The following is a 13776-nucleotide window of genomic DNA, read 5'->3' as shown; positions in this document are numbered from 1 at the left end:
AAGTGTTGAGATGATTCCACCTCATCTTCCTCTTGACAGCTGATACACAAGGGATCAGTCGAGTCGATCTAGTCGTACCGCTTGAATGCCAATCAGAAGCCCTATCACTCGCGAGAGCTGAGGCTTTGCAAGCGTGAGGAGCTTCCACCCCAGGTCAGAAGGATTTGGAAATTTCGCATGGTCTTGTGGAATATCAGCGAGCGCAGGAGCGTACCGCAGGACAATAGAAACATCCTTAGTTGCTCCATATCTAGTGATAAGGTTTCAATGGTGCCTTTTCTTACCAGGTCATCAGCTTCATTAAGAAGTACTCCACCACGATTTTTAGAGAGGTCAGACATTCCCTTGCCGATTTCGAGCGCACCATCATAGCGTTCAGGGCCCTGATGACCGCCTGACAGTCCGAGCATATGCTAGCCTCCCTAACTGAAGTCACACTCTTTAGCTGTGAGCCTATCGCCATCGTCATGGTAGCTATTTTCGTCTGAAAAACACTGCGGAGGTGTGGAAACCTGACAATAGTTTTGAGTGAGAGTTCCCGACAGAAAACACCTTCACCAACTCTGCCTACAAGTTTTGATTCATCCGGGAAGAAGTTTACCACTCCCTTCTTCCAGTAACTCCCGTTTCCCCCTGCCCAGTCCTCTCTTGAGGGAATGTAGACAGAGAAGGGGCTGCTATTTCGTGGGTGCAGTAATCTATATTTACAGGGACGAAGTCAAACCCCTTCAGAACTCCAGCGTGTCCGGGTTTTGAGCCAGTTGCTTTAGGTATCAAAAAAAAATGTTTTCTGTTATTTCAAATTCCCAATATCCAACTTTGAGCTAAAATCCAACAAAATGGTCAAACCAACATAGCTACGTCTCACATGGTACACTGGGATCTTGCTTTGAATGCCCAAGGTAACTCCAGCTGCCTCCGTGAGGAATTCTATACAAAATTGCTTCCGTACACATACATAGGATGTCTTTTGGCTAGTCGGGATATGCAGTTTATCATTATTCAGATTGAATTTTCTAAGGACTTGTTCATGTCAAAAATGCACTTAGAGGCATACCATGTCTATTGAATGGTGACCGATATTAAAGAAAAACTTTCCCGATGTTGCTCTCCCCAAGCGTCGGACCTAGGTCCTAACAAGTAATAGTACGCACCTCTAATTACACGGTTACGGCGGCCATAAGTATACCAAATATTTTACCCAATATGCCTTCTTTGCCTTGCGCGCTCCGTCGACAAAAACTATTATATCTTGACGACAAGCACTGTGCTCAGTAAGACAGTATTCTTTAAGCTAAGTTTTTATGCGTGTTTTAGCCTGTCCGGTTTATCCGTTGTGCATTTAATCTTCCCTTGCTTGGCTCATTCGAAAAATGACACTACGTCAAATTTGATCGGCGTTGAATGGAGGCTATAGTAGAGATCATAGCCTACATACTATTTATATAAGTACTACGTATAGCCATTTCTAAACATAGCAAGGATCAAATTGTATAAACTTTACTTGGAATGTTCCAGCCGTTAATGCTGAATATATTTCTACGTACCCCAGATTTCAATTCGATCGTGACTATGTATATTAGCGATGGACTTCAGAGTTAGGCTTGACCGGTTTTTCTGAGGCAGTTTAGTAACATAGAACCGACCATCTCGTGATCGTAAATTTTTTGAGCACTTGCTTTTATACTTACCCGTTTGTAGTATTACTATTGTTTGGGGGCAAGATAGTGCCTCCACCTATATAAAACTATTGAGCTACGTCTTAAAAAAGCACTTCAATCTCAGGCTATTTATAAATTTAAGACTTCAGAGGTTATCATCTTCCTGATTCTAGATGGGGAGGTAATTCGTTTATGGATGCCAATTTCGAAGGCATCTTCATGAAATACATTTGTTTTAAAAATTGCCTATTGGTAAACTTTTCTTAATCCTAGGTCCAAATACGCCCACTTCAGTGTGGCCTTCATTGAATTTGGATCCATCTCAGTATACCAGTATTGTGAGCATTCGGCACGGTTTTATCAAGCGTGTTCCAAATCGAACTCCCCTTGCTTTAAACCCAAATTCCTCTTTTAAAATATGGGNGTATACCAGTATTGTGAGCATTCGGCACGGTTTTATCAAGCGTGTTCCAAGTCGAACGCCCCTTGCTTTAAACCCAAATTCCTCTTTTAATATAGGTTACTTCTGCCACTTCACTTTTATTTGTCATTCTTGACTAATAACACCTGCATACAACTTTCAAAACTTTATGTATACTACAACCAACGTTAAGATGCCCACAAACAGCCATCAGGAAACTTTTAAACAACAGCGTAATTTCCATCTCCGCCTATAATTATATACCTACGTATGATGAAAGATAATTTGCGATATTTCCTCCCACACATACATATATACGTACACATCGCATGCAATCTAGATATTATAAATATATACATATGTACAATGCACAATACATTGCACTCTGTTCTCTTTCTTTTGTTGTTAACTTGCAAAGAGGAGAAATCCGACAATAAGAAGAACGAATCTATGGAGCGCAAAAAGAAGGAGGAAAAACTTAAACTAAAAGCGGAAAAGGAAGCGAGAAAGGTGGGTGCACGTCAACGTGACGCTACGACTGCGACACGAGCTAACAGTGTTTGTAATGATGAACATAACAAAAATGATAAGCATAAAAATGTTAAAAATGATGAGGATAATGATGATGTTGCACAGAACGGCGTTGGTGGTCTAAGTGGCGGTAGTCGTGGTGGTGGTGGTGGTGTCGGTGGTGGGTTATTATGCTTTTATGGTGGTTTGGCTGCCTGGAAAGTGATGTCGGTAATTGGTTTATCACACACACAAAATGCATATTCATTGTTGAGTTGCTGTTTTTGTTTTTCGTTTTCGCATTATTTATTCTGCTAAATGTGTTGCTTTTTAAATTCATATTTACTCCTGCAGCAGCGTTCTCAGCACCCCTAATTTTTTCAATGTCTTAATAATAAAATTAGAGATTTATTTTACGAATTTAACGTGACTATTTTACACTTACGTAGATCTGTAGAAGAAGACAGTGATTTTTCCATCACACATACTACTTGTTTGCAAAAATCTCCTCAAACTGCTATCAACTTTTCGGTACAGTCTCTGTGGGTCCGCATTTAAATTTTTCTAATCCACCGAGAAAAAATGCAATAACTACCAGAAGGATATCTATTCAAAGGAGTAGACCCCCCTAAATAGCCTAGAAGTAGTGCTGAATCCAGCAACTACCTCTTCTAAACAACCATTTGTTCTTATATGTAGTTTCTTCCCGAATATATTCGGTCTTACGCACAGTATCGGCGTTGGGATCTGAGCCGCTGTGCTCAACTCGTCTCAGGCAAGTTGAAGGACGTGAGCATCACTCCCAAAAAACATGGGTCCTGGTACTTATTCATCAAAGTTGCCGCCATTGCACAGTGGTCCAAAACTGGAATTTGCTATTTCAAATAGTCCAAAGCACTCTTTTTTCAACTGGTTTTTATGAAAGCTAATAAAATTTAGCAGATACGTGCTGAGCCGGATTTTTTAATTCTTATTTGTTTATATTAAAAATTTTAGTGCAAAGTTCAGAGAAAGGCGAGTCTCCTGTTCCTGCTAATAAGTGTTACATAATAAGAACTAGTTGAAGACAATTGTAGAGTTTGCCCAAAACGAAAAAAATTTCACAAGAAAAATTTTAAATGTTATAAAAAAATGTCTACCAAATTATTTTTTATTTTATTTTATAAAGAATTTTAGATTTGCAGTTTTATAACCCGTTAGAGTTCACGTAGAACAACTAATAATTTTACAAAAAAAAAACATTTAAATTTTATAAAAAATATTTATCAAAATTTTATTTTTTAATTTTAAGCTAAGCCGTTATAAAGCCCAATAAATTTTAGTATAATAAAATTAACTCCGCGCACAAGTAATCAAGCTGGACTATTTGTCGAAAATTTGCGCCTAAAACTATGCCGCTAAGATTTTTCTGAATTCTAATATTTAGTTTTATTGCTGGAGGTGCTATGGCATTTTCTTCCAAATGCATAAAGTGCGATCGAAATTTCAGCAAAAGAAATTATTAAAAATCAACGCGAATTCTTACTTACATTTTATTATACATATTTAATGGGGCTATAAAACTGAGGTATTTTTTTTATTTTTTGTTCTTTTTTAAAACATTTCAAATTTTTCTTACCAACTTTTTTCGTTTTGCCGAAACCTTAATATTTAATATCTATAAGCAAATAAAAATCAAAAAATCGGCCTCAACATGTCTCTTCTAAATTTTATAGACTTTCATTAAAAAAATAATAATCGGTTGAGAAATAAAGGCTCTGTACTATTTTAAACAGTAAATTTCAGTTTTGGACCTCTATGCATTGGCATTGCAGGCAATACTCAAAGATCTTAACTTCAAAGATCTAAACGTATTTATAAATCCTAACCCATTCGAGTTCAGCGACCTTTTACTGGGTACTGCTTTATTTCTTTTGGGTTTTCCTCAACTTCGCTTATACGGCGTTTCCACGATTCGTAATTCGCTCTCCCATTCGTCATTCGCCTTGCCAATTACCTTCCGAATTACGTAATTCGCCATACAAAATTTTGAGAGCGAATTACCCCACCTGCAGGTAATTCAGATCGAATTACCATGCGAATGACGAACGAATCGGTGCCTCCTCTAATATTTATCGGAAATATATCGAAGTTTTCACCGGCCTAGTCCCATTTGCTGGCACTTTTTCTGGTTATAGAATAATATTAATAAAATATTATCTATATAAATTAAAATTGTTTATGATAACTTAAATTTTAGCACCATCTTCGATCTTTGCAGTACACAAAATATTAGTAATTAGCGAAGAACAAGAACAAGAGCTAGAGTTGCCAAACGAATTACTAATGTGTGTGTCTTACTTACTTAGGGAATTACTTAGAGTGCGAATTACGAAACGTGGAAACATCGTATTAATTATTTTCTTTTTTCTTTTTATTTCTTTAATTTTTATTAGTCGATTTAGTGTACAACAGTTTTTTGGCTCCTATACTCCTTCTGGAAACAACATATGTATGTAGCGCACCTATAAAATGAGAATTTTTTGCTTAAATATGTAGCAGTATAATTTTTGAAATACTTACATACATACATACATAGTAGTTAACTGAAAACTTTAATTTCTTAGTTTCACCAGTCGCTGAGCTCCATCCTCTTCCGGTTTCCATACTCACCAACATTCTTTCGGAAGCATATCGTTTTCTTCTTCCTACTTTTCTGCACTGACTTGCATCCTCTTCGCCCTTTTTTATTCCTTCCTTTAACATAGTTGCCTTTAGCTATCGTAATTGCTCCTTTTCATTATTGCTAAACATAAAATCGTACTCCTTTTACTGCTCGTTATTGTTTTTTGTTTTTTAGTCGCTACATAGTATGCCTTCTTATTGTGCTTTTCATTGCTTTTTTATACTCCGCAAATGTTCATTGTTTCTACTGTCATAGTGCTCGCTTCAAATGTGTTTTTGTTTTATGTGTATTTCGTTTGATTCCCGACAACAACCGCCACAAAATATGCCACAAAACTAAATATCGTAACTAGAGAACGGGAAATGTCTGCCTGAGAGTATGAATGAACGTACGTATGAAAAGGCCCATAAGAGAAGCCGTACGAAGTACTGAATAACTGTTTACACTAGTACATATGTGCACTAGAGTGGTCCAAAAATGCATGTGAAAAAGTAAAGTCGGAATTTTCATGCTCTCACCCCCTAGGATTGTTCTATACCGAAAAAATATACCCCTATTTTTTATTTTCAAATCAAAAAATATTTGCAGGTCGCTCAAAGTGTTCCATGTATTTTATAGGGGAAAAAACACTTTTCGTGGAAATGGTATAGAATTCTTGAAGATCAATATTTTTCGATCGGAAAACTTTGTTTCTCTTCAGGAGATTCCCAGTTATTTATTTAACCATTTTTTCATAGTTACTATGTTTTACTACCAGAAAATGCAATGGGGGGATAAATAAAAAATCGTTAGTATAAAAAATGGTTAAATAAACAATTGAGTATTGTTATTGGAAGTCTCCTGAAAAGAATTCCATACCATTCCAACGAAAAGTTGTTTTTTCCATATATAATATATGAAAAACTTTCAGCGACCTCGCAATTATTTTTTTTCGGGCTTGAGAGCATTACATTTCCGACTTTACTTATTTTGCACCACCCTAATGTACACACAGGGTTATTTTTATTTGGTATTCAAAAGTTTACTAGCATGTCGCATGCGTTTCAACAACTTCTCTTCAATGAATGAATGAATGAGTGGCTGAATGAACAATTGCAAATTGGCTCATACACTAGAAACAATGGAAAACTTTCAGTAAAAAAAATAAAAATAATCTGATAGTCTTGATACAGACACGCATATAGTACGTACGTACATACATAGTGTAGTAATAACAGTTTTCTTCTACTTAAAATAATAACTAGCAATTAGGCATTTTTATGTGTAACCACAGTTCGTTGGCAGATGAAGTTTTTGAACAGAAAAAAATAAAACGTTTTATATAATCCTATTTTGCTAGCAAAAGTAATTTTTTTCACTGTATTTATTACACTGAGGTTTGATGTAAGAGTTCCAGTTACTACTTTCAAGTAGATAATTATGTAAATTTAGTTAATACAACTTTTAAAATGCTTTACTCACAAAAAACAAAAAAAAAACTAACAACAACTGAATTTTCCAACTTTCTGTTAAAAAAAAACTTTTACAGGAGGAGAAGCGCCTAGCCAAGGAAGAGGAGCGACTGGCAAAGTTAATTGCCAAGGAGGAGAAAAAGAAGGGCAAAAAGGAAGCCAAGGAGTTGCTCATCGCAAATGATGGGAACAGCAAGAAGTAAAGTAAAATTGCGTCTTCTCAACACGGAATGCGCACTGAAAAAAATATAAAAGAAACTCATAGCCAGTTTCACGAAAGCAATTAAAGTGATAAATAATTTTTTTATTTGTACTTAATATGAAAGCTCATAGAAGCGAAAAAAAAATATTTTTCATTTAAATGGCTGGTGAAACCGCAGTTCGAGCTTTGACCCAGCAAGCAATTTCGTGCTCCAAAGTACTAAAAGTTCTAAATTTGATAGACGAAGTACTAGATTAAATGCTAAAAGTACTAAAAAAATACGAAAATTTCATAATATAGATAAAATAGTACTAAATCACAAACAAAAAGTACTAAATTGAATATATGTACTGGAAGTACGTAATAAAGAACTAGAACTGCTGAATTATATTAAGGACGTACTTCATAAACATACTGAAAGTACTTTGCAAATTACTAAAAGTTCTAAATTAGATTAAAAAAAATGCTAAATCACAAACAAAGGGTACTAAATTGGATATGTATGTGCTGTAGGTACTAAATAAGTACTAAAATCATACCAAAGGTACTGAGACAAATACGAAAAGTGCTAAATTAATTACCAAAACTAATAAATTACGTGCGATTAATGCTAAATAATCTACTAAAAGTACTAAATCACAGACAAAAAGTTCTAAATCAGTTATTAGAAGTATTCAATTGTGTACTACAACTACTAATTTTTTACTTGAAAGTTCTGAAAAGCATACTAAAGTACTAAATAAAGTACACTTGTGCTAAACAATATTAAAAACTGCTACCCAAAATTCAAAAATTGAATCCCATAACAAACTCTGAAACATAATAAATAATCTCAAAAAGCACTAATAAACTATGTATACAAAGCAAAATTTTCTAAATTCCAAAAACCAAATTCTAAGAAACATAGTAACTACTTCTAATCAGTACTTTTTAAAAACTACTTGGTATAAAAAATGTGTAGCTGTTAATACAAAATTTTTTTACAAAAATTATTACATGCGTTTGTAAGTACTTTCGAAAATGCATGCTCCAATACCTTTGTAAATGTATAGCGTATAATGGAAAATAGTTTGTTTATTTTTTGCAAAAATTATGCTACTCGTATATAAACTTTAATTAAATTAAACTGTACTCGTACTTGTAGGTGCATACGTAACTTAATTAATTGGATTTGAATTAAATAGTTAACTCCCACAAATGCCAATTTGACTAACACAAAACGAGAATGCATAAATTGTGTGTATGCATACACTGAGAGAATTTTTCTGATGTTACAACTTTCATCTGGAGTGGATTTGTTTTATTTTTTCGAGTAAGGTTCGGTTTTTTGAAAGTATGGGACAAGGGGTTCAGTAATGGCTGGATACAGTTTCTTTTAAAAGGATCAAATATTTTTTAAGTGTCAGCAGCACAAGTGTGGTTATACTACTAAAAAAATTTTTTTATATTTTGCAATTTCGACATATTATTTTATATAGTTTTATTTACGGCACTATTTGACATCCATTTAATGCTTCAGTTAGAAGCAGAAGAGGTTTTCACATACTTTTGTTGTAAAAAAAATACTTGCATATTCACAAACACTGCGCATTACAAATACTTCAGATCAAATCGAAATTTGAAGTCGCAGCTGAATCAGTAGAAAAAAGTAGAAAAGTTGTCTCAAAGCCTTATAATGGAGTGCCAAATACTAAAATCTATACTCAAAGGTATATCATTAAATACACAATTATATATACAAACCTACATGCATAAAATGTTTCTAATTTCGAGATCATAAAACTGCGTCCATTAAAAAAAAAAAAACATTTTAGGCCGTTTTCTCAAAATCAAAAAATGTGTTTGAGGGGCAGATAAAACGGCCATTTGCTTATCAAATTTTGCAACTCGAATTGAAAACCTGTAAATTGTTTGTATGTGTAGGCATGTAACTGTAGTTGCTTTTTAAACTTTTTATTTAAATATTTACTTCTATATTTTTTCATAGTTTCCCCTTTTACAACACTCTGCCGTCGGTTGCAGAGTTCGTAGTTGAGAAGAGGCATTCAAATTGCACTTTTCTTAGAGTAAAAATAAGTTTGTAAAGAAAATTTTAGTTTTGTACGCTGTGAATAGTTTTAAGGGGGCGTACTTTTTTTTAACTAAATTACAAATATATTATCAATACGGGAGCATTTGCATCATCACTGTTTATCGCTCCAAAATTATTCACAGTGTAATCCCTCTCTTTACAGGGTTCATTACTTAAATCATCTAACTGTCAATTGTATTCTTAAGAATCTTGTCTTAGACTAATTCGTCTCCAATCGAACGCGGAAGCTACATATTAGCCAATGGCTAATGAAACTCCCGTTATAACCGTACCGGCTCGCTTTTTAACTGAATTTTCATCCGTTGCTTTAATGTTATTTTATGTAGCAAAAAAATGTGGTTAATGAAATTATTTTAATCGCTTAAGCTTTGATCGCAGCTTTCAAGAAAAAACACAGGGAACAATTTTCATTCCTTCCGTCGCTTAAAATAAAAGCGGGCAAGTAAAAAAAATTGGAAAAGTGTACTACAAATGGTACGAAATTTCTTCAAAGCTGGTTTAAGAAGTTTTGCTATAAAAAAGTTTATGTTTTTTGTTGTTGAATGAACCATATTTTTATACAACACTGGCGGAAAAATATTAGAATAAAATTATTTGCATGTATTGGGAAAAATTTGCTGTGCCAATACTTTATTCCGGCAGTGTATACTGTATTCTGAAGGTTTAAAAGTTCCTGAAGGGTCCCCTCAATTTTCACAAAGTAACAAATGTTGCATACTTATATTTCTTAGCTTGAGTATACGATATTTTTATTTTTTTTTATTTAGATTTTTGGAACTTGTTTTTGTAACAATTGTTGCGACCAAAGTTTTCATATGATTTTCATGGAACCTTGCGAGTAAATAGAAAACTAGTTTTCTGAAAATTATAAGGAAATTGTTTAACAATTTTAAATTTTTTTTTAATTTTTTAACCGTTTTTTAATATTTTTTTTTGTAAATTTCGGTGATTTTTATCGCATTATATCTGTGATGCCTCCTTATGTGCAAAGTTTCGCGACAACGAAGTTTTCTTCAGGTAGCTCAGCAAACAATTTTTTTTATAAATTCAGTTTTTCGTTTTATCAAGGCTCGTTATGTCGAGGTTTCACCGTAACGGGCTATCCATGCCATGCTGGATCTTCCATTTGACACTATTCCAATGTCACTGTCATCCAAATTGGTATTTAACAGTATGACACGTTTTTACGACCGTAAAAGAAAGCGTTATCGAACCTTACTTCGAGGACGACAAAGGAGTAGCAGTAACCGTCAATCAGGGAATTTTTTTTGCCGGAACTTAAGGATTTAGATCTGGTCGCGGACATTTGAAGCTCCATCACGCGAAAAAAAAAAATCGCAGGACTTGTAATTTCGATATTCGTGTATATTTATAACTTCTTATTGTGGGACCATGCGAAAGCCTGTGCTTATGAGAACAATTCCACTATTTTGGAATAATTGAAGAATAAGAACCTGTGTGCTTTTTGTTCTCGGCCCAAACCGATGATTATAGTGCCATATAAGAAGAAGGAGATACGTCAAGTTAATGCTGTTGTTTTTTTTAACCTTACTTTCTAAAGGAGAAAAGGGATAACCCTGTGTTTTTGAATATAATATTGCTTTCCATTGCTTTATTTATTTTTTGAAGTTAATATACATACATATGCGAATTTGAGTGTATCGCTGTTTGTCGATTATTTTTCTCAAGTGCAGATAAGTAATTTCTTTTCCTTTTGAAGTCAATTGCATTCTTTTGAGTTTCTCTTCTCATACCTCTCTCGAACTAGGATTTTCCAAAAAAAATTACACTCTTCAATAAATAAATACAGAAAAATGGTTGTTACCCTACATGTGTAAGTGTACGTTTTCCAACTTTCACTAATGAGTTTTCGTTTCAAAAACCGAACAAATTTAAAAAAATTATCAAAAAAAAGCAAATATATTCTAACAATTCGTACTCTTTCAATATAAAATCAATTAAATATAAATAACTGGTTGAAAATTCAGTAATTTCATTTTTTACACTGGTAGCAAAAATATCCTAGACCAAGTTTTCAAAGAAAAATGTTACAAAGCGATATATTTTATATTAAAAGATTTCAATTTCAAATGAGAAATTTCTATATTAGATTTTTACTTGAAAAAATACTACTTGAAAGTATGTATACTAATTTCATATACTGTAGTTTAAAAATAAGCAAAAAAAGGCAAGCATGCCGAATTCAATTAGTTCGATAGTGTATAATTTTTAGTAGTTTTCATATATAAAATGACAAACTGATAAACATATTTAAGCTAATAAGGGTAAAAAGTAAACAAAATGTATAAAAAATGCAACAAAAATATATACGGCAATAGAGGAGTTAATGCAAAATATTGCACATACATATGTATGTATGTATGTGCATGATTACTTACAATAACGCATAAGTGCATACCAATATTNATAAAAAATGCAACAAAAATATATACGGCAATAGAGGAGTTAATGCAAAATATTGCACATACATATGTACATATGTATGTGCATGATTACTTACAATAGCGCATAAGTGCATACCAATATTTACAAATTTACATACAATACTTACATACGTGTATAGTGTACGTAAATTGTATGCAATTACATATTAGTTTATACCTGCATTTCGTTTTAAACTGAAAAACAATAAAAGCAGAGGAAGGAGTTGCTGCTTCTGTGTGTAGAAAAAATCAATCCGCAATTATTTATTGCAATTACATGAAAGAATTAAAAAAGAATTAATCACTAAACGTGTGTCTATGAGATGTCGGATATTAAAGGCGAGTATAACTACAACAACAATAAATCAATAAAGGTCAGTAGCTACGACGATGAGCTCGCGCTCGGGCTCATGGCCTATCAAATTCTAGGAGCAGCAAAGTAAATATGTATGTAGTTTTAAGTAATTAGATAATATGTAATTAAAATAATGAAACCAAAAGTACTTATATACGAATACATACGAAAAACATTNAAAACAATAAAAGCAGAGGAAGGAGTTGCTGCTTCTGTGTGTAGAAAAAAATCAATCCGCAATTATTTATTGCAATTAAACGTGTGTCTATGAGATGTCGGATATTAAAGGCGAGTATAACTACAACAACAACAACAAATCAATAACGGTCAGTATCTACGACTATGAGCTCGCGCCCGGGCTCATGGCCTATCAAATTCTAGGAGCAGCAAAGTAAATATATATGTAGTTTTAAGTAATTAGATAATATGTATTTAAAATAATGAAACAAAAAGTACTTATATACGAATACATACGAAAAACATACATACATACACATTACAGTGTGTGTGTGTAAAAAATCATCATCAACGGTAGCATTGAATGTACATATTCAAATGAAAAGCAATGAATTTGTTGTTCTAAAGCTAATTGCAATACATTTGAACATCAATAAAAATAAAAATGTTATTTAGTTATAAAAAAAAAACTTTCTCAAAATTGTTTTCATTTTACATGTGTAAATTNAACATCAATAAAAATAAAAATGTTATTTAGTTATAAAAAAAAAACTTTCTGAAACTAGTTTTGATTTTTCATGTGTAAGGGGTATGGGTATAAAATTGTTTTTGTAACTACATATGTACATATTAATTGCCTAAAACGTTACCAAATTTATTTTTTCTTAAAATTTCTATATAACTTTTTGTGTAAAAATTTCCATAACTAGAGTATGACGTGGGTTATCTGTTATGCGCAGCCAAAGAGAGAATATACTAAATAAATACGCCAGTAAGATTCAAATATTGGGCAGTTAGCTGTGCGTTTTTGATCAGAAAAATTTCAAAACACTGATTTATTTTTAATTCGCAAGTTGTCTCACTCGTCGATTTTAAATGAGTACGTACTATGACTAGCTAGGACCCAGGTTCGATTTCTGGTCCGAGAAATATTCAAATTATAGGAAAACGTTTTTTATCATAGCGGTCGCCCCAAGTCAGGTGTTAACAAACCTGTGAGTGTGGAGGCGCCATGAAAATGCCTCCCACAAAAACCATTTGACTTGCGGAAATGGCGAAAAACGTTTATTCAGTTTTCTACATTTGCCTACCAGCGTCAAAGCGAACACCACCAAATGGAGAAGGTCAGCCAAATCTAAAAAAAATATATAAATTTTTGAAGACATTTCAGGATATTCCGTCAACTATATTAGGTGGTATTTGTGGTTAAAATTTGAATTACCATTACACTTACCATTACTCTTGTCATAGCTATTACCATTACTATTACTATTACCATTACTATTACTTTTACCATCGCATTCACCATTACCAGTACCATTATTATGATTACCATTACCAGTACCAATATCATCACCCTCACCATTACCAGTACCATTATTATTACCATTACAAATATCATTTTAATTACAATTGCCATTATCATTGCCTTTATTATTACCATTACCATTATTGCTGCTATTACCATTGACACTATCATTACCATTACCACGGTCAAAACGTTTACCATAATCATTACCATAACCGTAACTATAACCATAAGCTATAACCGTAACTATAACCATAAACATTAGCATGAGTGCCAGGATAAACCACGTCTCGCTATTCTTTAATTCTGCTAAGCTGGAATGGCTTTGAGTGAATCGAACCCAAAAGTTGGGGTATTTGTGCCTTAGTATAGTGTACTCAGTAGCCCGTTTCTATTTCCGCCAGCCAGTCATTTTCTAGGCATATTCGTTAATTTTCATCAATAGATTGCAAGTTGATGGTTGTGAACATCTTTTTGCGTTTTCGGAAC

At 33.3% G+C, this 13776-nt stretch overlaps 1 protein-coding gene across 1 annotated transcript in view; it reads left to right on the top strand.

The window, feature by feature from the left end:
• Positions 1-7015, top strand: part of LOC108361809 (integrator complex subunit 6 homolog) — a 13486-nt gene extending 6471 nt beyond the window's left edge. Inside the window, exons 5-6 of the mRNA XM_017614576.1 lie at positions 2501-2592; positions 6786-7015. Coding sequence (XP_017470065.1) covers positions 2501-2592; positions 6786-6911 — 218 coding nt within the window. The 3' untranslated portion in view covers positions 6912-7015. The remainder of the gene's footprint in view (positions 1-2500; positions 2593-6785) is intronic.
• The last annotated feature ends 6761 nt before the right edge of the window (positions 7016-13776 follow it).

This window comes from Rhagoletis zephyria, unplaced genomic scaffold, assembly GCF_001687245.7.
Source record: "Rhagoletis zephyria isolate East Lansing unplaced genomic scaffold, Rhagoletis_zephyria_1.1 Rzeph_scaffold_00853, whole genome shotgun sequence".
Classification (NCBI taxonomy): domain Eukaryota; kingdom Metazoa; phylum Arthropoda; class Insecta; order Diptera; family Tephritidae; genus Rhagoletis; species Rhagoletis zephyria.
The sequence above is the reverse complement of the archived record's forward strand: the minus strand, read 5'-3'. Positions and strand labels throughout refer to the sequence as shown.